Below are 22,988 nucleotides of genomic sequence, written 5' to 3' on the forward strand. Positions count from 1 at the left end.
TGTTTTGGGTTGGAAGGGACCTTCAAGTTCCTCCAGTTCCAACCCCTGCATGAGCAGGGACCCCTCCCACAGCCCAGGTTGCTCCAAGCCCCATCCAACCTGGGCTGAGACACTGCCAGGGATGGGGCAGCCACAGCTTCCTTGGGCAACCTGGGACAGAGGCTCAGCACCCTCACAGGAAAGAATTCCTCCCAAAAAATCTCATCTAAATCTCTCATCTTCCAGTTTAAAACCATCACCCCTCATCCTATCACTACACACCCTTGTGAAAAGTCCTTCCCTTGGTTCTTTGTAGGTTCTCTTCAGGTACTGAAGATGAAAAAAGAAAAGAGAAATGCTTTTTAAGATGGTGGTGAAGTGGTGTTGACTTGCTTTCTTTTGTGATAAACATCAGCTATTAGAAATATTTTTAATTCACCTGGCTCCCTGCAACCATTATTTGCTTTCCAGCACATGGGAGTGTCAGGACCATCATTTTCCTGATGGGGAAACTGAGGCAGGGCCTGTGTCATTCCCCCCTTGTCCTGTCAGCCCGTGCCCTTATTTTAAATCCCTCCCCAGCTTTCCTGGAGCCCCTTCAGGCACTGGAAGATGCTCTAAGGCCTCCCTGGATCCTTTTCTTCTCCAGGCTGAACACCCCAACTCTCTCCCCCTGGCTCCAGAGCTGCTCCAACCCTCTGAGCATCTTTGGAGCCTCCTCTGGACTCACTCCAACACCTCCATCTCCTTCTGGTGTTGGGGACCCCAGAACTGGACCCAGCACCCCAGGGGGGGTCCTCATGATGCCAATGGAGATGTGAAACTTATCTTTGTCTTGCTCGTGGAAACCAAAGAAACCACAGAAACCAGTGCAGTTTCACAGCTGGAAATAAAGGGAGAATTGGACCCATTTTTCTTTCTCTGACTTTACTGAATAGAAATCAAGGCACAGACATGCTAACTCCAGTCCACAGATCTGGGTGACAGCAACTTCTCAGGGCTTGAGAGACAAGAGAAAGTGTCACATTCAGCTCTGATCATCAGATTTATTGTATGCCAGCCAGACATTACACATTTCATGCAGACTACAGGTTTACTCCAACCTCTGCTCAGAAGAAAGTGCTCAGCTTCACACGTGTTGGTCCTGCACTAAGGTCCTTGGTTCTTGGTCTGTAGCACCAGTGATTTTTTCAGGGCTCCTGGAAGGAGAGAAAGAGCATCATTGCAAAGCTGTCCAAGCCATCACTTGGTGCACGACCAAAAATGCCACCCAGGAGTTGAAACTTGACCCAAGATTCACCCCAAGCAGCCCCCACACACATTTGGGATGTCCTCAGGATGGCTGGTGGAGCCTGGTCCTGGTTCCAAACAAACCCATGGATATCCAGCAGATTAGGAGAGCTGGAGCTCTTGACTTTTTGACCAGCCTCTGGTTCCACTGGGACCAGGATCAGGCCCACCCATCAGCTATAAAAAAAAAAAAAAAATGCTTGCCAATTGATTATAACCTGCAGCAAACAAGCACCTCTCTGTAAAGTTGTCTCACAAAGAAGCAGTTTCCCTCAAGGTGGGTGCTGAAAGCCCTACAAGGCTGGGGAACCAAGCTCGTGGGGTGCTCAGAAAGCACCTGGGGCCCTGCTAGAACAACCCCCAGGAAAGCAAGGCCAGCTAAGACATGCTAACCCCCATCTGAGAGCACCCCTTCTCCTCCAAGCCCCCAGGAGACACCAGATGATGGTGGCACCAAGGTGTTGGATGTTTTAGGATCAGCTTTGGGGCCAGCTCTGTACCTGGGGTTGTCTTGGATGGGAGCATAAGAGAACAAAGCCTGGGAGTTAGGGTTGAGGTTGCCAGGAGCTCTGGACGGGTGCTGGAGGGAAGGTCAGGTCTTGTTGAAGAGCAGAGGGAGAGATGGGGAAGGGAAGACCTGTAGGGAATGAGGGAATCAATCTTCATTAGGAGAGAGAAAGAGAAGAAGGATGTCCAGGGGTGAGGAGAGAGGTGTGATGGATGGGGAGGGAGGGAGCTGTGAGGCTGCAGGAAGCAGATGGAGAGGCAGAGGAAGCTTGGTTGGGGTTTCAATGGGCAGCTTTGCACAGTGGTTGCATTAAAGGACTTTGGAGATCTCCCCTTTTTCCCCCAGCCTGATGTTGGCTTTGTGTAGGGTGACACCATGGCCAGGAGAAAGATGCTGATGCTCATCTCCTTGGCCCATGAAACCAGCCCAACTTGGACACATGGATCCAACCATCCCTGTGTGAGAGAAAATGGGGCAGGACCATTTGGAGAGCCTTGGTAGGGCAACTCTTGCTCAAATACTCACCTTTCTCCTGCCCTCTGTGCTTACATTTGCTACCAGGAGCTGTTGGCAGGGCTCAGCATGGCCTCTCCCCTGTGTCCTCAATATAGGAAAAGTGCTGAGTCCAACCTACAAGTTCTTGTGGGAATGAGGTGAGGCCAGCACCAGAAATCAAGAAATGAAGGGAAAATCCAGGGCAGCTCCTCTTTGGATGGATGCCCCACTCTCAGGTCAGACCAGGCCCATCCTGGTGATGCACAGACATCTGCTGGGACAGGGGATGCTGCCTGATCTCTGGAGAAGGTGGGAGATGCCAGCACATCCTTGCCAGTGGAGAACATTCCCAAAGGCATTTACACACAAGGATGGGCATGGTTGAAGGCTGGAAGGAGCTGCTCCAGATGTGAAACTACTTGCTCTGATCAGCCCTTTACATCTGGTCTAATAAGGGAAGATGTAGTAACTACCACAGCTCAGCTCAGGTTTTCCTGTGCCAGCGAGTAGGTGATGCTCCAGGTGGTAGTTGGGTCACCTCTTCCCTGGTTCTGGTGGCCAGCCCTGCTCTTGCTATTGCCCTGCTTTTCAGAACAGAGTTTGGAAGTCAATTTTCCTCCTGGAGGAACATAAACTGTTTGGAATCACCCTCTGTCAGCACTTCCTTTAATCCCTGCTGGAGCCACCAAGGGAATTCACCCCTCTCAGCAGCCTTGGTGGGACACTTCTGTTGAGGCAGTCAAAAAACTGATGTATATTTGTCTAGTGGGTGCTTTCTGATTTTAATTCACTCTATTTTATCTTTTATCTTTTTTTTATCTTTTATCTTTTGTCTCTTTTATCAGGAGTGTGTGAATCCATTCCTCTGGAAGAGAAAGAGTTTGTGTCCCATCCCCACCCCCTCTTCGTAGGCATCGAAATCACAGCATTAAAATCACAGAAGCACAGAATGTCAGGTTGGAAGGGACCTCAAGGATCACCTGGTCCAACCCTTCTGATATTATTGTTTAGAGCAGTGGAACAAGCTCCCCAGGGAAGTGGACACAGCACCAAACCTGCCCGAGTTCCAGGGCATCCATCTGGATGATGCTCTCAGGCACACGGAGTAATCCTGGATTTGATGCTCCTGATGGGTCCCTTCCAAGCTGGCAGATTCTATGATATGAGATGTCTCAGCATCCTGTTGAGACTTAAAACTTTCCAAAGTGGGACAATCCACCACTTCCCCTGAAGAATTCCAGAATTCTCCAAGCCCCATCCAGCCTGGGCTGAGACACTGCCAGGAATGGGGCAGCCACAGCTTCCTTGGGCAACCTCTTCCAGATAATTGTGTCATTTTCTTTCCCACTAAAGCTCAATCCTGTTTTAAAGGGTGAGAGGAAGGTAATTACATTCTTTACCCCAGGTATCCAGGGACAACCCAGCATTGGAGAGCATTCCACTAGAACAGCCCTGATCTCTGATCTCTGCAAGGATCCATGGAGAGGTCCAGCCCTGGGTCCCAGCCTTGGGAAGAGTGAGCTGGGTGGGTGCAAATCAGAGGGTTGAAAGGCAAGACTGATCCTGCAATGAGACCTAACACAGAAACAGCAACATTTCCAAATGATCTTTGTCTTGGTCAAGCAGAGAAAGAGCTTGGGAGATCTCTCGTGAAGGATGCTGGTGGCAAACCATTGCCTGGTGAAACCCCTGGGGGTAAAAGAGGTTAAAAAAGTGACATGAGAAGGTGAGAAATGAAAGAGAGATTGACTGGAGGTGACAGAACATTAATTGGGTTACAGCTGAGCTGCAGAAAAGTCAGAAGGGCTCCATCCATTTCCCAGAAACAGCACCTGGTGCCTGGGACCCAAGAAAGGATGAACACCATGGACTCAGGTCTTGATGCTTCAGTGGCCTCATATCAAAAAGAGCTGATGACATTTCTCTTTTTCTGTAAAATTCTCTTCATTCAAAGCACTTTACCAATTTGGGAGGTGTTATGGGTCTGTATAGACAGATCCAACACCTGGAAAAATGAAAAAGTGCCTTTGAGAAGCAGCAGAAATCCCCTCCTGGTGGCTCAGAGACAGCAAAATATCCCCAGGTGCACAGAAATTTGGTGCCAAAGGGCCAGTTTTAAAAACAGAATCATGAGAAATCTGTCCTTTCTTTCCCAGAAAATTCAGGTGAGGAGGACATTGGCAGCTTCATGTTCCTCAGAAGATCCAAACTCATTGATTCCTGGGCAAACAGCAATAACAATTAAGTTATGGGACATGGCAAGTCACTTCTTTCTTCTGAAGGCTTTGTGGCCTTTAGTGGATTGAAGTTTGTTGCCTGTGATGACAGCAACAAAACCACAAGTTGTCTTTGTCCTGAAAATTGCCCTTTTCCTTGGACTTAACAACTGGTCCTGGTTACACCCCTTGGAAAAGGCAACACCATCAAATATTCAGGCTACAGCAGAATTTTAGCCTGGGTCTGTATCTAAGCAAACAGAGAAGGTTTTATCCCTTGTAAAGACTGGGTGGGCCCTGGAGGAGAACGAGAAGGAGAAGGAGAAGGAGGAGGAGAAGGAGGAGAAGGAGGAGAAGGAGGAGAAGGAGGAGAAGGAGAAGGAGAAGAGAAGAGAAGAGAAGAGAAAGAGAAGAGAAGAGAAGAGAAGAGAAGAGAAGAGAAGAGAAGAGAAGAGAAGAGAAGAGAAGAGAAGAGAAGAGAAGAGAAGAGAAGAGAAGAGAAGAGAAGAGAAGAGAAGAGAAGAGAAGTGAAGAGAAGTGAAAAGAGAAGAGAAGAGAAGAGAAGAGAAGAGAAGAGAAAAGAGAAGAGAAGAGAAGAGAAGAGAAGAGAAGAGAAGAGAAGAGAAGAGAAGAGAAGAGAAGAGAAGAGAAGAGAAGAGAAGAGAAGAGAAGAGAAGAGAAGAGAAGAGAAGAGAAGAGAAGAGAAGAGAAGAGAAAAGAAGGAGGAGGAGGAGAAGGAGGAGGAGGAGGAGGAGGAGGAGGAGGAGGAGGAGAAGGAGGAGGAGAAGGAGGAGGAGAAGGAGAAGGAGAAGGAGAAGGAGAAGGAGAAGGAGAAGGAGAAGGAGAAGGAGAAGGAGAAGGAGAAGGAGAAGGAGAAGGAGAAGGAGAAGGAGAAGGAGAAGGAGAAGGAGAAGGAAATATCTGGCTGTAAAATCTGACCTCCTATAGGTACCAGGTGATCAGCAAGGAGCTCAGCACTACAGAATTTAAATAACTGCCCACCTGGGAAGCAGCAGATCCTCGAATTCTTACAGTGCTCTGCTAGTAGAAATTTAGATGTTTGAAGACTTTCAGTGCACCTCCAAGGTCATCTAGGGACCTCAGTGGCATGCAGGAATCTTGTCCTAAATACTATCTAATCCCTAAATCTGTGCATCTGATTTAGGGATTTAGGATAACCAAAAACTGACGTTTTTGGTTATTCTAGAGTTTTTTCAGTCTTGGAGTTGAGGAGAGAGCACTGTGAAAGCAGGTGGGAGCAGGTCGTGGTGGCACAGAGTAGAGGACACAGGGCATTACCTACAGTGGGATCCTCTTTCCCACTGACTCTTCCCAATATCTGCAGCAAAATCCCCAGACCCTGGATCTGTCAAGCACAACCCAGCTCCTGCAGGGCTTTCTTGCCCTAGATGAAACCTCAGGGCTCCTCACAGAGAAGGGCTGGAGCTCCACACACATTTCCATCAGGCCATCAGAAAATGGTTTGGGTTGGAAGTGACCTTAAAGATCATCCAGTTCCAACCCCCCTGCCATGGGCAGGGAAACCTTCCACTAGACCATGTCCATCTCATCTCTTCTGTCTGCTCTTGAAGATCCAAGGACAGGAACAGGCACTGAAGGAAGCCCTGGGGTCCAAGCACTGCTTGACCCTTCCATGTCCACCAACCAGCTTCAGCTTGGCCTTGAATCAGGTCTTCAGAGCTAATTGCTTTGGAGCCCATGAAACCATCCTAGAAGCTCAGAAACTCACTCAGGTGTCACACCTGAGACCTGTGAAGGTCACAGCAAAGGTTGGGAAACTGAGCTGCTCCTGCACCTTTCCTTCTGTGTATGGAGTACCTGGGAAGAAGCAGCATCTTCATGTGAACTGATAGGTCCAGCCAGCACAGACCAAACTTTTGAGTTCAGGTAGGAAATTAGGACAAGGAGGCAGCAAGAAGCCAACTGGGATTTCATCAGAATCGTTGTATGCACAGGTTGAAGGGTCCAGGGCCTGGGATGGAGGAAGCAGATGTTCAGGGCACCTTCTGAACCCCAAAAAGCCTCCTGGGCATCCATCTCTGAAGCATGGCCAGCTTCTCCTCCTTCCCCTGGGAGGTTCATCTGTTTGGGTTTCCACTGCCACACTTTTGTCTTCTCTTCTCTGTAACACACTGGGAAATGTAGATCCTTTCCCAGCAGCTGCTTCTGCTCTGGGCTACAAGATTTCTCCTTCATCCTCCTCACCTGCTGCATTTCTTGAGCCACCTGCCAGCCTAGATCTCTGCATAAAGCTGGAGAAAAGCCAACCTCATCACCATCAGATGCACCAGAACTGCAGAGGACAGAAGGTTATGCAGCTCTGGCCATGTCAGATTCCTACAAAGACAACACAACTTGATTTTTGGGGCTGCAAAAAAAAAAAAAAAAAGAAAACTACCAGGGGAACAAACACACGAGCACAGTCAACCCAAAAGACCACGGAGAGAGCTGAACCATAGGGACAGACACAGAGAGCACTTGAAGACACATCTACTGAAGCCACACCAAGAAAGGAGAGAGAAAAAGGACAGCAGTAGGTGAGGTATTGTTTATTCCAAGAAATGAGTGTTATCACATGGTACAGGCAAAGAGAAAGGCTTACAGTCCAAAAGAGACAGGACACGAGACAGTAACTTGGGGAGGATGGAAAGGAGAAGCTCCCTAGTGGAGCAGGATGTCCTGGAGGATGTGCAGGAGAGGTGGGAGAAAGCAAAGGGTTGGGGAAGCAGCTGGGGAGCAGACATGGAAGAAGGGGCAGGGAAGGTGGAATGGAAATGATCTGGAAGGAACACGATGGGCAGATGGGGTCTGATGATGGGGTGAGGGCATTCAGGGCTTGCATGGGAAGGAACCAACAGGGACAGAGAAATGATGACACTTGGGGAGTGGGGAGGGACCAATAGGGACAGCAGGGGCAAGGACATCCACTGTCCTGTGACCCCAAAGTGCAACTTGTGTCATTAAATTAAAGGTGCCTTGCTGGCTCATGTCCCTTGGCTCCAAACAAGGTGGCCTCAGCTGAACTGGTCCTCAATTAACCAATGAATCCTGAGCAAAGCCAAAAAGCAAGTCAGGACAATGAGCAGGGACCATCCTCAGGATTTCCCTATCTTGATGTTTGGGTTCTGGCACCACCAAGTGCTCCTGGGTGCTCTTTAATGATGAGGACAGAGCCATTTGCCAGGGCCACCATGTGCTGAGAAACCCATCACCACAAGCCATGCAAGATGCTCCTCAGCCTCTCCCATGACCCAGCTCTCCAGAGCTTTCTGAGTCAGGGAGGGCTCTGGGTGGGCTCTGGGTCTCCAAGATTTGGGAAGAACCCAGCTTTGCTCAGGGGGGTTGAGAGAGCTGCATGTCTCAAGCTAGGTGGGGCTGGGAGGTGGGCAGATGACAAGGAGGGGGTTTCAGAAATCCCTCCCCTTTTCCATCTCTCCCACTGCTGAACTGCAGACACTGAAGGAATGGTGCTCTCACATCTCAATCATAGAATTTTCAGGGTTGGAAGGGACCTTGAAGATCATCTCCTTCCAACCCCCCTGCCATGGGCAGGGACACCTCCAACTGGATCAGGTTGCTCCAGGGATGGAACTTATTGCCAAGATCTGCCACAACTCCTCATCCATCATTTTTCTGGCAGCTGGTCCTTGCTGTTGGTTTCCATGGAGAAGATTCCCTGAAGGGAAAGCTGGGGTTCTGGAAAGCACGAAGATGCCTTCAATCCATCAGCTGGTTTTTCTTTTACCCTTGGGCTCACATCTCCTCCAGATGATGATGATCAGGGAGCTGTTCCCAAGGCATCCTGCAACAGAAATGAAGAGTGATTTCAAGGTATCCATAGTTGACAATAAAACCACTGGTCCTGAAGTACTCAGAGCTGCGGTCCCCCTCAACACAGCCCTCTGAGCTGGTGAGCAGACCCAGTGGCATTAGCAGAATTGCTCCCAACCTGGAAAGCTCATGGGAATCAAGGCAAATGGAATTGGGCTGTCAAAGCCCCAGTTGGATCAAACTTACCATGACACTGCTGGAAACAGGGAGAGCAGGAGCCCACGTGTGGCCATCACAATATTTTCCAGCTGTGCAGAAGATAAATGTTCTCAGTGCTCAGCCATGGCATCCTGTGAGTATCAGGGAATATTTTCTTCCTCTAGAGCTTCCTCTTCTTTCCTTGATGTTGCTGCTGGGAATGGTGGTTACTCCTTGCATGCTGGGAGGTACCAGCTATGACAAAGCTTGCTGAAAAGTCCCTTTCTCTCCTGGCACAATTCCGAGTAAACCCTAAATAAAACCTAAATCCAAAGGATATTGCAACACAAAAGGTTGCCCTTGTTGATGAAATCTCCAAAGTCATCCTTTGACCCTCCTTTACAAGTCAGGAATGTAATAATGATAACTGAGGTTTTCAAAGGAAGCTCAGAGACTTTTAGGTGGCAAAATCAGTAAATCTCAGTCCTGTGCCCAAGGCACTTAAAGCCCTGTCTGATGCAGGGAGTGATGGAGACCAGCAGGCAGGAACCTCCTCACCCACCCAAGTCTCCAGGAGCCTGTGCTGGAGCCCTCAGCCCAAGATGGATTTGAAAGCAACTGATTAAAACTGGAAACATTTCATCCACCCCCCATGGGGCTGCTCAGACCTTGTGCAAAGTGACAACTGCTGCAAAGCTACACTCAGAGATGCTCTGAGGATCACAGAATCAACCATTTGGGCTGGAAAAGATTTTTAAGATCATCAAGTCCAACCATGAACCAAGACCCCACTCAACCACATCCCTAAGAGAAGCAGGCTTGACTCTTTAAATTCATCATGCCAATATTTTTTCTCCCCTCCTTGTCCCCTCACCAACATTGACCATTGGGACCAATTTTTTACTCCAGCCAGCACCTCCACATTAGGTGCTCTTAGAAGACAAAGCATTTAATTGTTAGTAACCCACCCCCTGTGCTTTGCACAGACATCATTCTCACAACAGCCCTTGGAACAAGGTGTGCAGTGCCAGTCACAAATGATTCATAGAATCACAGAACGTCAGGTTGGAAGGGACCTCAAGGATCATCTGCTCCAACCCTTTTAGTATCATTTTTATATGAGATGTCTCAGCGTCCCATAGAGCTGAGACTTCAAACTTTCCAAAGTGGGGGAATCCATCACCTCCCCTGGGAGATGATTCCCATGTCTGGCTGTCCTCATAGGACTGGACAAAGATGAAGAAGTGAGAGAGGAGGAGGTGGTTCAGACAGGGATGGCTGAAGGAACCAGGGAGCTCAGGTCCTCACACCTCACTCTCCAGCCCAGCAGGTCCTAAGGTCTCTTAGAAATGTCTAAAGACCTCTCTGGGTCTGAAGGCTTTGCCATGTTCAGACATCAACAGGATGCTGAGGGAATGTTTTCCAACACTGAATGTGGGCAGCTGAGTGGGAGCAGAGGGATCACCCATCCCTGTTACAGCCTCCCAACCTTTGTGTGATGGGAGAAACATTTTGTTGGCCAACATGGATTGTCACAGATAATAAGCCCCATCAACAGCTCTTTTAGAAATTAACATTTTTCTCCAGTGTCAGCTGTGGAGGAGGGAAATGATAAATCCCTGGACCTACAGATCAGCTGGAACATTTTGGAAGATCATATAGTTAGGTGTGACCAGTGAATGGATGAAGCTGGTGGGGAAGAGAGAAGGAAGGCAGGGTGACAAGAGCAGGACATCAGAAAGCAGCACTGCCATTAGGATGTAGTCACAGGTGGAATAAATTCAGAAAGAGATTTGTAACACAGACAGGGATGGAAATGGAAAGGTAGAGGAAGGTCAGTGCTCCATGGAAGTCAGCAGAGCTCTGTTGGAGGAGAGAGTTCAAAGCACAACCCCCATGCAGACAGTTTTCCCCAGGCTGGTGGATATGTTCATGGAATATCCATTAAAAGAGAAAAAGAATGACTAAAAAACCAAACACACCTACAGAAAGGAGCTTATGGGCTAATTAAAAGGGAAAGAAAAAAAAAAAAAAAAAAAAAAGAAGAAGAAACAAAGATTAGGGTTCTCCATTCATAATAAAATGGTGCCCTTGGCCTTGCTTTCTTCTTAACCATTCTTTCCTCCAGAATGTCAAGGCTTTTTTCAACATAAAATCAGTGGTTTACACTTCCACAGACACTGCCAGATGCCTGTTCAGCTACATCTGGGCTTGCAGCATGCTGAAAGTGCTCAACCCAAGAATTTGTCACCTCCTTCCAGCGAGGTTTTAGAGCCCCTTGACCCCACTCCTGGGTCTGTCAGGAAGTTTGGGGCAAAAGCAAAAGCTGTAGGCAGTTGGGAAAGGGGGTTTTTATTATGGAACCTCATCCACAGCACATCCCCTCCCTCCAGCTCTTGATGGGTTTCTGCTCCTTGACCCAGTGCAAGGTGGACACGAGCAAGGTGCAGCAGCACCAGCCCTCAGCTCAAGACAGTGTATATATATATAAAATTTTATATATATATATATATAAAATAAATAAATATATATTATAAATTAAAAACCAACTACCTCCTCCATCCACATCCCTGTCCATCTTGGTATTTTCAAACCAGTCTGAGGTCAGCAACCACCTGAAGGGAGTCAGGTTGTGACAGCTCAGTTGTCCCTAGGACAGGCATGGAGGTGGTGGTGGCTCTGAGCAACACAAATATCATTACAGCTGGAAGGGCATTTCTTTCCCTTGCCTGTGCTTCTTATTGAGAAAACAAGATCAAGGAGGTGGTGTTTGTCTTTAGCATTTATTGATCATTGGGAAAAGAAAGAAAGAAAAAAAAAAAACCCTTTGAGCAAGCAAAGATCACAAGCACGTCACAATCAATTGGCTATACATTAATTTGTGTGTGTGTGTGTGGTTCTGTGGGTGTGTGACTCTCATCACAACAGCAAGAATGAGAAAAAGCACCACGAGGAGGTGTGCTCAACACATTACAAGAGACAAATCGTGATACGCAACCAAACCCAGGCCACAAAATATTAATTAGACACTTCCTATCTGCCTCCAAGAGGCAAGAGTTTGTGGAATTCATGGGAGCCATGTGGTTTTGGGGGTTGTTTTGTTGTGTTTTTTGTTTTTTTGTTTTTTTTTTAAATATATATATAAACACGTTGCAAATGAAGAAGCAGGTGATCAGTGTGCAAAGCAGTCAGAAAACAGGAGCTCAGTCAGCAGTTAGCACCATTTTGCAGAAAGGAGTCACAGTACAATACAGTGGAAATGAGAAAGCAAGCAATAGACAGCACAGGAACTTTCACAGGGTTAAAATAAAATCTTTTAAAAAAAGCAAAACCATTTTTTTCTCTCTCTTTTTACAAGGGAAGCAAAAACATATTACAAGGAAGTAGCAGTGCAACAAAATCAGCATCGTGGCAGCTGGAAACACAAAAGAGCAGAGCACTCTTTCCCAGAGGGATTGACAAGTCCAAAAGTGAACTTGAAACTGGCAGGGATTTGGTCTCCTTTCTGATAAAAACCTGAGTGGGTCGGATGGACATAAAGTCTGTGGAAGGTGGAGCCATGAAGGATTTCACCCTGAGGCCTGGCTCTGCTGCAGTTCCTGGCATTCAAGGTAAAGCTAAACTGTAGGCTTGGGTGTCTGCAAGTCTCTTGGGTCTTTCCAGATGTTTTCCCAGTCTCTCAGGTTCTTTCTGCAAAAGTTGAAACCTTCCCAGGGCCATTCATCCCACTCAAAGAGAGGTGTCCAAAAGAGGCAGCTCGATGGCCCTTGGAAAGTTTCTTCACTAGAGTGGGAATTCAAACCCCTGGGTAGCACTTCCTACCCAGCTTTGTGGTTTGATGCCACCAAAATTTCATGTCTTAAGGAGATGTAAGGCCATATTCTGACCACTGACTGTGCATGTTTCATTAAAACATCATGATGGATGCTCTTCAGCAAGAAGAAGCAACCCTGAGGCCCTAAATGATGAGGAGCTGATAGAGAGTCAGGGAGATGCTTGGATAAGGTGCTCTGAGCATCTTTATGATGTTCCTTGGGCAAAATTTGGTTACTCTTGAACCCCTGGGCTAAATTCCCACTGAATTCAAGGTGAAATGGTGGCCTCTTAGAAGTCAAAGGTTTTGAGATCAAAAAATAATTGGGAAAGCCATTTGGCATGGTCTTTCCTTGGGGACAGTGAGATTGGTGGGTGCTGTTGGCAACTGCCTATGTGTCTTCCTGACATTTTCTTGAACCCCTGGGCTAAATTCCCACTGAATTCAAGGTGAAATGGTGGCCTCTTAGAATCCAAAGCTTGAGATTAAAAAAATAATTGGGAAAGCCACTTGGCATGGTCTTTCCTTGGGGACAGTGAGATTGGTGGGTGCTGTTGGCAACTGCCTATGTGTCTTCCTGACATTTTCTTGAAATCATGGGCTAAATTCCCACTGAATTCAAGGTGAAATGGTGGCCTCTTAGAAGTCAAAGATTTTGAGATCAAAAAATAATTGGGAGAACCATTTGGCATGGTCTTTTCCTTGAGTACCTTGGGTGCTGTTGGTAACTGCCTACGTGTCTGACATTTTCTTGAAGTCATGGGCTAAATTCCCACTGAATTCAAGGTGAAATGGTGGCCTCTTAGAACTCAAAGATTTTGAGATCAAAAAATAATTGGGAAAGCCATTTGGCATGGTCTTTCCTTGGGGACAGTGAGGTTGGTGGGTGCTGTTGGCAACTGCCTATGTGTCTTCCTGACATTTTCTTGAACCCCTGGGCTAAATTCCCACTGAATTCAAGGTGAAATGGTGGCCTCTGAGAAGTCAAAGATTTTGAGATCAAAAAGTAATTGGGAGAACCATTTGGCATGGTCTTTTCCTTGAGTACCTTGGGTGCTGTTGGTAACTGCCTACGTGTCTGACATTTTCTTGAAGTCATGGGCTAAATTCCCACTGAATTCAAGGTGAAATGGTGGCCTCTTAGAATCCAAAGCTTGAGGTTAAAAAAATAATTGGGAAAGCCATTTGGCATGGTCTTTCCTCGGGTACAATGAGGTTGTTGGGTGCTGTTGGTGACTGCCTACGTGTCCTCCTGACATGTTCTACCTGCTGGGACACGTCATCTTCACCCTGTTGCTATCTCCTGAGATAGGGAAGGACAGAACTGAGGAGTGGGAAGATGGATGAAGCACCTAAATGCCGAGGAATCACACCAAGTCTTGGAAACTTGAGCTTCTCTGGCCAGTTGTCCCTTGTGAGGTGGGGTGGGAAGAGCTGTGAGTTGGGCTCCTCTCCACCAGCTCAACACAAGCCTTGGGCCGAGCTGCTCTGGAGAGATGGAGCTGAGCTTTGCACTGTCTTGCAGGGGCTTCTGAGCACTCAGAAAAGCAATGGTCAAGATGGACAGGTCAGCATCTCCATGGAGCATGCACATCAAAAAAAAAAAAAAAAAAAAAAAAAAAATGCACCACATTCGCAAAGATTTCCACAGTTTTACTTCCTGGAGGATTTTCCCTGGTTGCCTCCTGAACATCGGAGGTTTAAATATATATATATATTTCTATATATGAATATATATTTTCCACATACACAACCTGACTAGCTCATAGCACACAGTTCTAACGCAGCTAAGCTTGGAAATACACCACTGACTTCAGAACACTACACTTACTTATACTCAAAGCTTTAGGCTGTCAGCACAAGGCAAACGGGACACACCACACAATACACTGAACTTGGCATTTATTCATTACTAAGGCCAGCAAATGTCACTATCTGTATACCACAGAGCTTTCCTCCTCTTTGGAAACAATCTCTCAGCCTTGTAGCCCATTTATGTTTCCAAAAGACCCACGTCTAAAAGGGGTGAGACCCCAAAACTTGGGACTCCTCACCCTTTTGTCCCATATCCTATTTTTTTTTTTTTTTTCATGAAGCTGGTTTCTCATCTCTAAAATATCCCAGCAGCAAGACTTTCCTCCTTCCATCCTACAACAACACAAGTCTGATACTCTCCCCTTACACCACCTCCTTGCCCTACTTCCCATCTCTCTCTCCCTTCCTCCCAGCTCTCTCTTCTCTGGAAATTTCAAGGTGGGTGGCGTGTTAGGACAGAACCATTGAGCTGCAAAAATGAAGAAGAACCCTGGGTCCTGACATGCAGCTACTCTGCCACAGGAGACTCCAACAGCTCAGTTTGGTGGCATCAAGATTGATCCTTACAAATTTAGAACCCACTCCAGGAGTTAAGACACCTACGTTTGGATTGGGACCAAGATTCTCCCAGATTCCATTGACTCAACCACCCAAATTTTGGGGTGTGCAATGCCAGACTCCCAGGCCAGTTCATATTTGATGCCAAAGCATCCCACTGTGTTTACAGCTTCCAAACTGGTCTTGCTGGGCACAGGGAGGGGTTTCCTAGAGTAAGAGCAAGATTGAAACCCTGAGATCTTGCCTGGAGGGAATCTGGGGATCCCATAAATTGGTTTATGGCCCCCTTAGGATGCTTCTGAGCCAACACAAACTCCAGCAGCTGGTAGAGTCAAAACCACAAGGGCTGACAGCTCTAGCCAACCTTGGTAATTTCATTTCTTTCTACCTTTTGGAAGGTCATATCTGCAAACTAAACCTCTTTCTGAAACTGAGCTCTGTCTACTGGCACCCCAGAAGTGAAGAAAGCAGACCAAGATTCAAAACAAACCAGGACTAACTAAAAAGATCCATAACCTAGGGAAAACAATAGGGAAGAACCACCTGCTGATGACCCAGTCTGACCTGCCACAGGCTTGGGAAGTCTTCACTGCTCTCTGCACCTTCCCTCACTCCTTTTTTTTTTTAAAAAAATCGAGTTTTTCAGTGGTGTTGATGGGTGAAGCTGCTCTGACACAGCTAAAACAATCCCTCAGCTAGGCTGGGGGAGGATTTGGCCCTTTACTTGGCAAAGGATCTCCTTCCCTGGTGTTTTTTGGAGCACAAGTCCCACCAGGGAAAATTGCCCATGGCCACACCACTGATTCTGGCAGATTTATGGCAGATCCAAGGCACCACAAATGAACCTCTAATCCTCTCTGCCTCCAAAGCCTTTCACCTGAGCTGACCAAACAATGGCCAACCCCCCCCCCAAAAAAAAAAACCTCACGGGATGAGAGCACAGCTCATCCATGGCTTGAGAGGTTCTTCCAAGCTGTCAAAAGCATTGAAGGACCAAGCCTGAGGAAAGGGACAGGCTGTTGGACACCATCACAGCTGATCCATCACCTTTATCTCTCCTACAACCCTCCTTGTGCATTCCCACATCCCTCACTCTGTGCAGAGCCGTGTTGTGCAGGCAAAGCAGAACAACTTGACCTCAGAAACAAGGATTCCCTAATCCTCCTCGGAAATAAAACAGAAAAGCTTCTAATACAATCAGAACAGAAAGCAGATTAGAAGCCTCTAATTAATTTTGTGGCCTTTATTTAATCAAAGGGAAATTAAAAAAAAAAAAAAAATTAAAAAAAAAAAATAATTAAAGGAAAGAAAGAACGGAAGAAAAGGAGGAAAAAAAACAAACCCAACCTAACCAAAAGCAAACCAAGAAAGAAAGGAAAGTGCAGTGACATTTACTCTTTTGCCTCAGCCAGTTTATTGTTCATCTCTTTACTTTTCTCCTTGTCCTCTGGCTTGGCTGTGTTGGAGGTCTCGGCGCTCTTTTTCTTGGCAGCCCGGCCAGATGTGATCTGCTTGTCTTTGGCCTTTTTCAGGGGTTTATGGCTTGTTGTGGTCTTTTTTGGTTTGGAAGGCTTTACGCTAGGCTTTTCCACCTGCACAGAGGGCAACACACACAACGACAGCACGAGAGATGGAGAGAGAAAGAGAGACACAAGAACAGGGGGAAAACAGGATTTAGATCAGAAAAGGCACAAATGTTACTTATCTTCTCCTCTGTGTCCTGCCCTCCAACTTCTAGAGGGGCTTTGCAAGCCCAGAGAGGATTGTTTCTCTTTCCAAATATGAGAAATGAAGCTCAGGACAATGAGGATGGAATAAATCCCCACTTTTCTTGCAGGCCCTCTCAATGTCCCTATGAGATTCCTACAATAGATTTCTTGAGAGAACTGGGGTGGAAGACACCTGAGCACAGTTCACAACAATGTCCTGCAGCCACTTGTTTCTACAGCCTTTCAAGGCAGGAAGACAGCATCAAAATTAAGGAGGAAGAGAAACCATCAGCTCCTCCATCCCTTGCAGACCTCACAGTTCTAAGGACTTCCAAACTCTGGAAAGGACTAAAACTGCACAGGATGATTCTATTTATATGCAGACCCTCTGCTGCTCCTAGAAAAGAAGGGTGGAAGACATTTCATCCCAGGCCTTTCTTGACACATGTCCCCTATCTGATCAAAGCTAGAAGTGCTTATTGCCAAAACCTGTGAAAATCTCTGAATGAAATGCAGATGAACACCTGGCTCTTTCCATGTTGTTCCTGGGATAAAGTGTAATGTCCATAATTTTGGAGAAAGGGAAAGCTGTCTATAAACCACCTGGGAAACGATGTCACAAACACCTCTGGACCCCACCTTCACTTCTTAACAGTTCGACATAGGGCAGTGTTACCTCCAAAGTTCATCTACTTGTACTTCAGCCCACAGCCCCACAGAATGGTTTGGGATGGAATGGACCTTCATGATCATTTAATTCCATCCCCCTTGCCATGGGCAGGGACCTCTCCCACAGCCCAGGTTGCTCCAAGCCCCATCCAACCTGGGCTGAGACACTGCCAGGGATGGGGCAGCCACAGCTTCCTTGGGCAACCCTTGGGAGAGGGGCTCAGCACCCTCTCAGTGAAGAATTTCTTTGTAATATCTAATCTAAATCTTCCCTCTTTCAGTTTAAAACCATTGACCCATGTCCTATCACTCCATGCCCTGTTCCCATATGCCCTTCAGATGCTCTAAGGTCTCTCTGGAGCCTTCTCCAGGCTGAACAACCCCAATTCTCTCAACTTCTCTCCATAGGACTGATAATTCTGTTCCCCTGATTATCCTCTGGATGCACTCAAGCAGGTTCCTATTTTTCTTATGTTGGTGACCTCAGACCTGGAATGAGGACTGCAGGAGGGGTTTAAATAGAATGGACTGGAGAGGGGAAACCATCTCCCTCGACCTGCTGGCCAAACTTCTGGATTTGGTTGCCTTTCTGGGCTGCAAGCAGACATTGGCTGTTTCCAATACAGGTTTCCATCCACCAGCATCTCCAAGGTGGAACCTCAGGTGCACCTGATGGTTGGAAAGGACAAATCCCACAAAAAGGGAACAGCAGCCCAACCTTATTGTGTTGGCCATGTCCCAGAAGAAGTAGTGATGGCCCTGGGTCCCTCCCCCTCCTCACCTTTGGTGGTTCTTTGTAAGGTTCACTGTAGAGGGTGCGTATCCTTCTGCGCTCCAGGTATTTGTTATCAGCTGGAACAGGTTTATTGGCTTCCCCCTTGAACTGAGCACTGTAACTGGTTTCATGGTTCATTTTCTCCTCTGGTGGCTTGTACTGGGCCTTTGCTTTTACAGCTTTCACGGGTTTGATGTCTACCCAGGGTCTGAATTCATTTCTGGAGAGGAAAAAAAAAAAAAAAGAAAAGGGTTCAGGAATTAAAGCTGCAGGAGAGGGGTTGGGGGAACAATACTTTTCGTTGCTCAGCACTCAAAGGTCTGTCTGTGAACATCCAGTCAGGTTGGCAAAGAAAGTGACCCCCCAACAGGTTTTTTTTCACATCCTCTAAGCCTCATTGACACCTCAGGAGAAGCTCAAATGAAATTGGGTCTATAAAAACCAGGCAGTCCTGGGCACCAGACAACCTTCTACTTGTGTGACAATGGTCAGGTGCCCTCTGAGAAGCTGGCCTCAGGTGTGACTGTGAAATTTATTTGAAAATGTCATTTTTTTTTGAAAGTTTAGATGCTTTTTTGTCTCTACAAGCTGAAGCTACGTGCATACAGTTCCTGACTCGTGAAGAGAGGATGAAAAAGAATATTTAGAAAGGAAAATCAAAATACAAGTTCTGCAATTCAACATAGGACATTTCTCAGCAAATGAACGTGCAGGCAACCCAGCTGGGTGATTCAGGAATAAAAGTTGCCAAGATTTTCTACAGCCACCACTTATGCATTCCTGTAAGTAATGAATTGTATCCTTTTGCCTAAATTGCACCAAATTACACTCAACAGCTGTTGTTAGTTCCATAAAGGAATAAATCAAGATAAAACTTTCACCAAGTAGGAAATGAAGAGTTTATCAGGTATTGTGAGCTATGGCTTCTCTTTATTGGCTGATGGTGGAATTCCCCTGTGAATGCAAAAAATAAACCCATTTTTCATTCTCTTGGACAGAGGACTTTTTGGAGAAAACATAACAAACCCATTTCAAAGATTTCTAACACCTTCTGGACACATTCTACTTCAACCACAACCTCATTCCCCTGCATTTTCATGTTCTTCCCAAAGGAGCAACAACATCATGTTAGTCTGGCAGCAAATTATTTCATTTTCTTTCTAAAAATTGCCACTATGGATGGAGAAACCCCAAGTGTGTTGGGGCCTTACAAGCATCATGCTCAGACAGGCAGTGTTCAGATCCTTAAGACTTCAAGCCAGGAGCTATCTAACAATGGTGATACAAAGGGGTGAAATTTCCTTGGAAATCAAAGCCTTTGCTTAATTTCAGGACCTCTGAGCCAACGGGACCTCTAAGTTGCAGATCTTGTCCCTCCTGCCTCGTTCCACTCATCCACCTGTGGGATTGTGTTCTTTGTTTTCATTCTGCTTTATTAGGGAAATGAACTCTTGAGTGAGGGTACTGCCACTTAATCCCTTCCCATAATAGCTTTGAACATCTTAATCAGCTTCAAGCACATTTGACAAAAGGGTCCTGGAGATATTCAGCTTTTACTTTTATGGAGATAACCACATGGACCGAGTCCAGAGGCTCAGGAAAGCTTCTATATAGACACAGAAAATTCATTGGTCACCAGAGGACCAGCTCAGACAGCAAGTTTAGGCTTCAGAACTTTATCTGTTGTCCTCAGAGGATGGTGTAAATGATCCCTTGAGGGGCAGGATCAGTGTAGCTCTCTGCTCATCCAACACAACATTTCCCACTCCCATAATCCCGTTGCAAAGACAGGGAAAAGCTTTCTCTTCCAAGGAAACTGATGGTTTCAACAGTTTTCTCCTTTTCAGATTAATTTCTCACCAAATCTTCAGGGTAACTGAGCCCTTCTGGCAGTCCATGTGGACCAGAAACACAGCCAAGGGAGCTTGGAGAGCCCTTCCCTATGCCAACGTTGGGTGACTGCTTTAGGATGAGCTGGATGCCTCTTAGGGCTCTGTTATCTGATGAGATCTCCACTGGTGGGGATCCAAACACCCAGCACACATGAACACATTCATCTCTCCCTCCTCTAAATGGAGGTATCTTAATCTATCAGCCAAATCCCACCTCCAACTCTCCATGCTTTCTTAGTGGTGATTTTACCTACATCTGCTTTTTATTTTCTCTGTATATTTTTCACACCCCCCTCTTTCCCACTCTTTTACTCTTGGGCTTGGCTATCACTGCCAAAGGCCAAGGGATGCTGCCTGTTTGATGAAACTGAATGAGCAAAGCATGAATGGGCTCCTCTGTGTCCCCTTTCCTGTTCAGTGAATGTCATCCATTTATCCACCCATTACTCCTCTGCAGTCCATTGTTAAAACATCCCTCTGGCCAGAAGAGCTGAGATAAAGGAAAAAGAAACATCTTTTAAGACCTGGATTAAAGATGTGAACACATTACTGACAAACCCAAAGTTCATCTTAAACTCCTTGGAAGATAAGAGGTTCTCCCTAGGACCCACTTTGGTTCCTAAGAGGACAACTTATATTCAACTGCTTTGTAAAAGGAAATAAAGTCATGGACTAAATACCAGTGTCTTTCTGCCACTCGGATTCCTCCCTAGCAACTTCTGAACCCAGTGGCTATTTCCTATTTCCAGTGGCAGAGGTAGAAATCTCAGCAGTGAAAATCACAGTATCACAGAACCTGGGTTTGGGATGGAAGGGATGTTGGGGTGTTAAAGACATAGAATCATAGAATCATAGAATAGGTTGGGTTGGAAGGGACCTCAGAGATCATCGAGTCCAACCCTTGACCATGTCACTAGACCATGGCACTGAGTGCCACATCCAGTCTCTTTTTAAATGTCTCCAGGGACAAAGAGTCCACTACCTCCCTGGGCAGCCCGTTCCAATGTCTGATCACCCTTTCCATGAAAAAATTCTTTCTAATATCCAATCTGAACTTCCCCCGGCACAATTTAAGACCATGGCCTCTTGTCTTACTGAGAGTTGCCTGGGAAAAGAGACCAACCCCCCCCTGGCTCCAACCTCCTTTCAGGGAGTTGTAGAGAGCAATGAGGTCTCCCCTGAGCCTCCTCTTCTTCAGCCTCAACACCCCCAGCTCCCTCAGCCTCTCCTCATAGGATCTGTGTTCGAGTCCCTTCACCAGCCTGGTTGCCCTCCTTTGGACCTGTTCAAGGACCTCAATCTCCTTCTTGAACTGAGGGGCCCAGAACTGAACACAGTACTCAAGGTGAGGCCTTACCAGGGCTGAGTACAGGGGCAGAATCACCTCCTTGGACCTGCTGGTGATGCTGTTCCTGAGCCAGCCCAGGATGCCATTGGCCTTCTTGGCTACCTGGGCACACTGCTGCCTCCTCTTCAGCTTCCTGGCAATCCAGACTCCCAGGTCCCTCTCTGTCTGGCTGCTCTCCAACCACTCTGTGCCCAGCCTGGAGCTCCCCATGGGGTTGTTGTGTTGAACCTCATCCCCTTGGGATCAGCCCAACTCTCCAGTCTGTCCAGGTCCCTCTGCAGAGCCCTCCTGCCTTCCAGCTGATCAACACTCCCCCCCAGCTTGGTGTCATCTGCAAATTTGCTGATGATGGACTCAATCCCCTCATCCAAGTCATCAATGAAGATATTAAACAGTACTGGGCCCAACACTGATCCCTGGGGGACACCACAGCCGCCATTTTGATGCAGCCCCATTCAGCACCACTCTCTGGGCCCAGCCCTCCAGCCAGTTCCTAACCCAGTCCTAAGACCATCTAGTTCCAACCCCACCATGGCAGGGAGTGGGACCAACCACAACATATTTCCCCAAAATCAGTCAGGAGGAACATCCAAATGATGTTCTTCAGCTGAGGGCAAGAGAGCTAAAATGCATTTTCTCACCAGTTCTGAGGATGGCTGGACAATGAGCCAGGGACCACCAGGTCAATCAGCAAACCCAAGCACAGGTTGCATCTACAGAACCAGAGACAAAGGATGGAGGCTCTGATACCATGCATGTAGGGGCTGGAATTAAAAGAGGGGACACAAACCAGGATTTATTTATCCTGCTGCTCAAAAAATCCTGGTTTTATGGAGGTGACGTTTGAAGAAGCAGGATTTTACTTGTTACCATGGTTCCTGGCAACCTCATTAGGTGCTGGACTAAACAAACATGAAGAAAAAGATGGGTTGTGCCCTGACACACCTGTGATCTCTGCAGAAAAGGCAGATGTGAGGTGGGGAAAAGAGAGAGAAGAAAAGCTTGGTGCTACCTGCTGGTCAGCAATTCCTATGGGCATCTCCTATGCCATTTTCCAGGGCATCTCTTATGCCTTGGTTGCTGAAATGATGAAGAGAGAGATGGTGCAATGGAGCTGGGCTGCTAATGCACCAACCAATCTCATCTGACTGCTAAAAAGTGAGCAAGAATTTCTCTTCTCCATCTTTGCTTTCCTGGTCTTAATGAAGACATAACAACTCTGGGAGGTACTCAGCTCCTTGACACTCAGCTCAGGACCCCTGACAACCCTGAGCCTGGAGTCTTGTGTTCAGTTTTGGTCCCTGTTGTACAAAAAGGATGGGGACAGGCTGGAGAGGGGCCAGAGAAGAGCTATGAGGATGATCAGAGGAGTGGAGCAGCTGGCATAGGAGGAGAGGCTGGGTCTGGTCAGCCTGGAGAAGAGAAGGTTTAGGGGAGACCTTATTATGATGCTCCAGTTCTTAAAGGGGGCTACAAAGAGCTGGAGATTCCCTGTTCCCATGGAGTCCCATGGAGAAGCCAAGGGGCAATGGGCACAAGGTGCTCCTGGGGAGGTTCTGATGGGACACAAGAGGAAAATTGTTCAGCCTGAGGACAGTCAGAGCTTGGAATGGTCTCCCAGGGGAAGGGGAGATTCCCCCACTTTGGAAAGTTTGAAGTCTCAGCTCAATGGGGTGCTGGGACAGCTCAGATAAACAATAATAATAGAAGATATTAATAAAATATTAATATGATTCTTGAGGTCCCTTACAACCTGACAATGTATAAGGTTCTGAATTTATGAGCCTCCCAAGATGAGCTTTCCTTTAGGATGGATAAATGTTCTGAACTGGAAGGGGGGAGATTTAGATGAGATTTTAGGAAGAAATTCTTGAATTTGAGGGTTCTGAGCCCCTGTCCCAGGTTGCCCAAGGAAGCTGTGGCTGCCCCA

General features: G+C 46.9%; 1 protein-coding gene across 2 annotated transcripts in view; it reads right to left on the reverse strand.

Annotated features, from left to right (window-relative positions):
- Window positions 1-889: 889 nt before the first annotated feature.
- MAP6 (microtubule associated protein 6) overlaps window positions 890-22,988 on the reverse strand; it is a 55,890-nt gene continuing 33,791 nt past the window's right edge. The window contains exons 2-4 of one of the 2 annotated variants that reach the window (XM_071765263.1): window positions 17,825-18,038; window positions 16,061-16,257; window positions 890-1,178 (exon numbers count right to left, since the gene is read on the reverse strand). In XM_071765263.1, the coding sequence (XP_071621364.1) occupies window positions 1,109-1,178; window positions 16,061-16,257; window positions 17,825-18,038 (481 nt within the window). In that variant the 3' untranslated portion in view covers window positions 890-1,108. Of the gene's footprint in view, window positions 1,179-11,242; window positions 13,341-13,501; window positions 16,258-17,824; window positions 18,039-22,988 lie in introns of those variants that run through there. The other variant, XR_011730135.1, reaches the window with a different exon arrangement.

The sequence above is a fragment of the Heliangelus exortis genome, chromosome 1 (assembly GCF_036169615.1).
Source record: "Heliangelus exortis chromosome 1, bHelExo1.hap1, whole genome shotgun sequence".
Lineage (NCBI taxonomy): Eukaryota > Metazoa > Chordata > Aves > Apodiformes > Trochilidae > Heliangelus > Heliangelus exortis.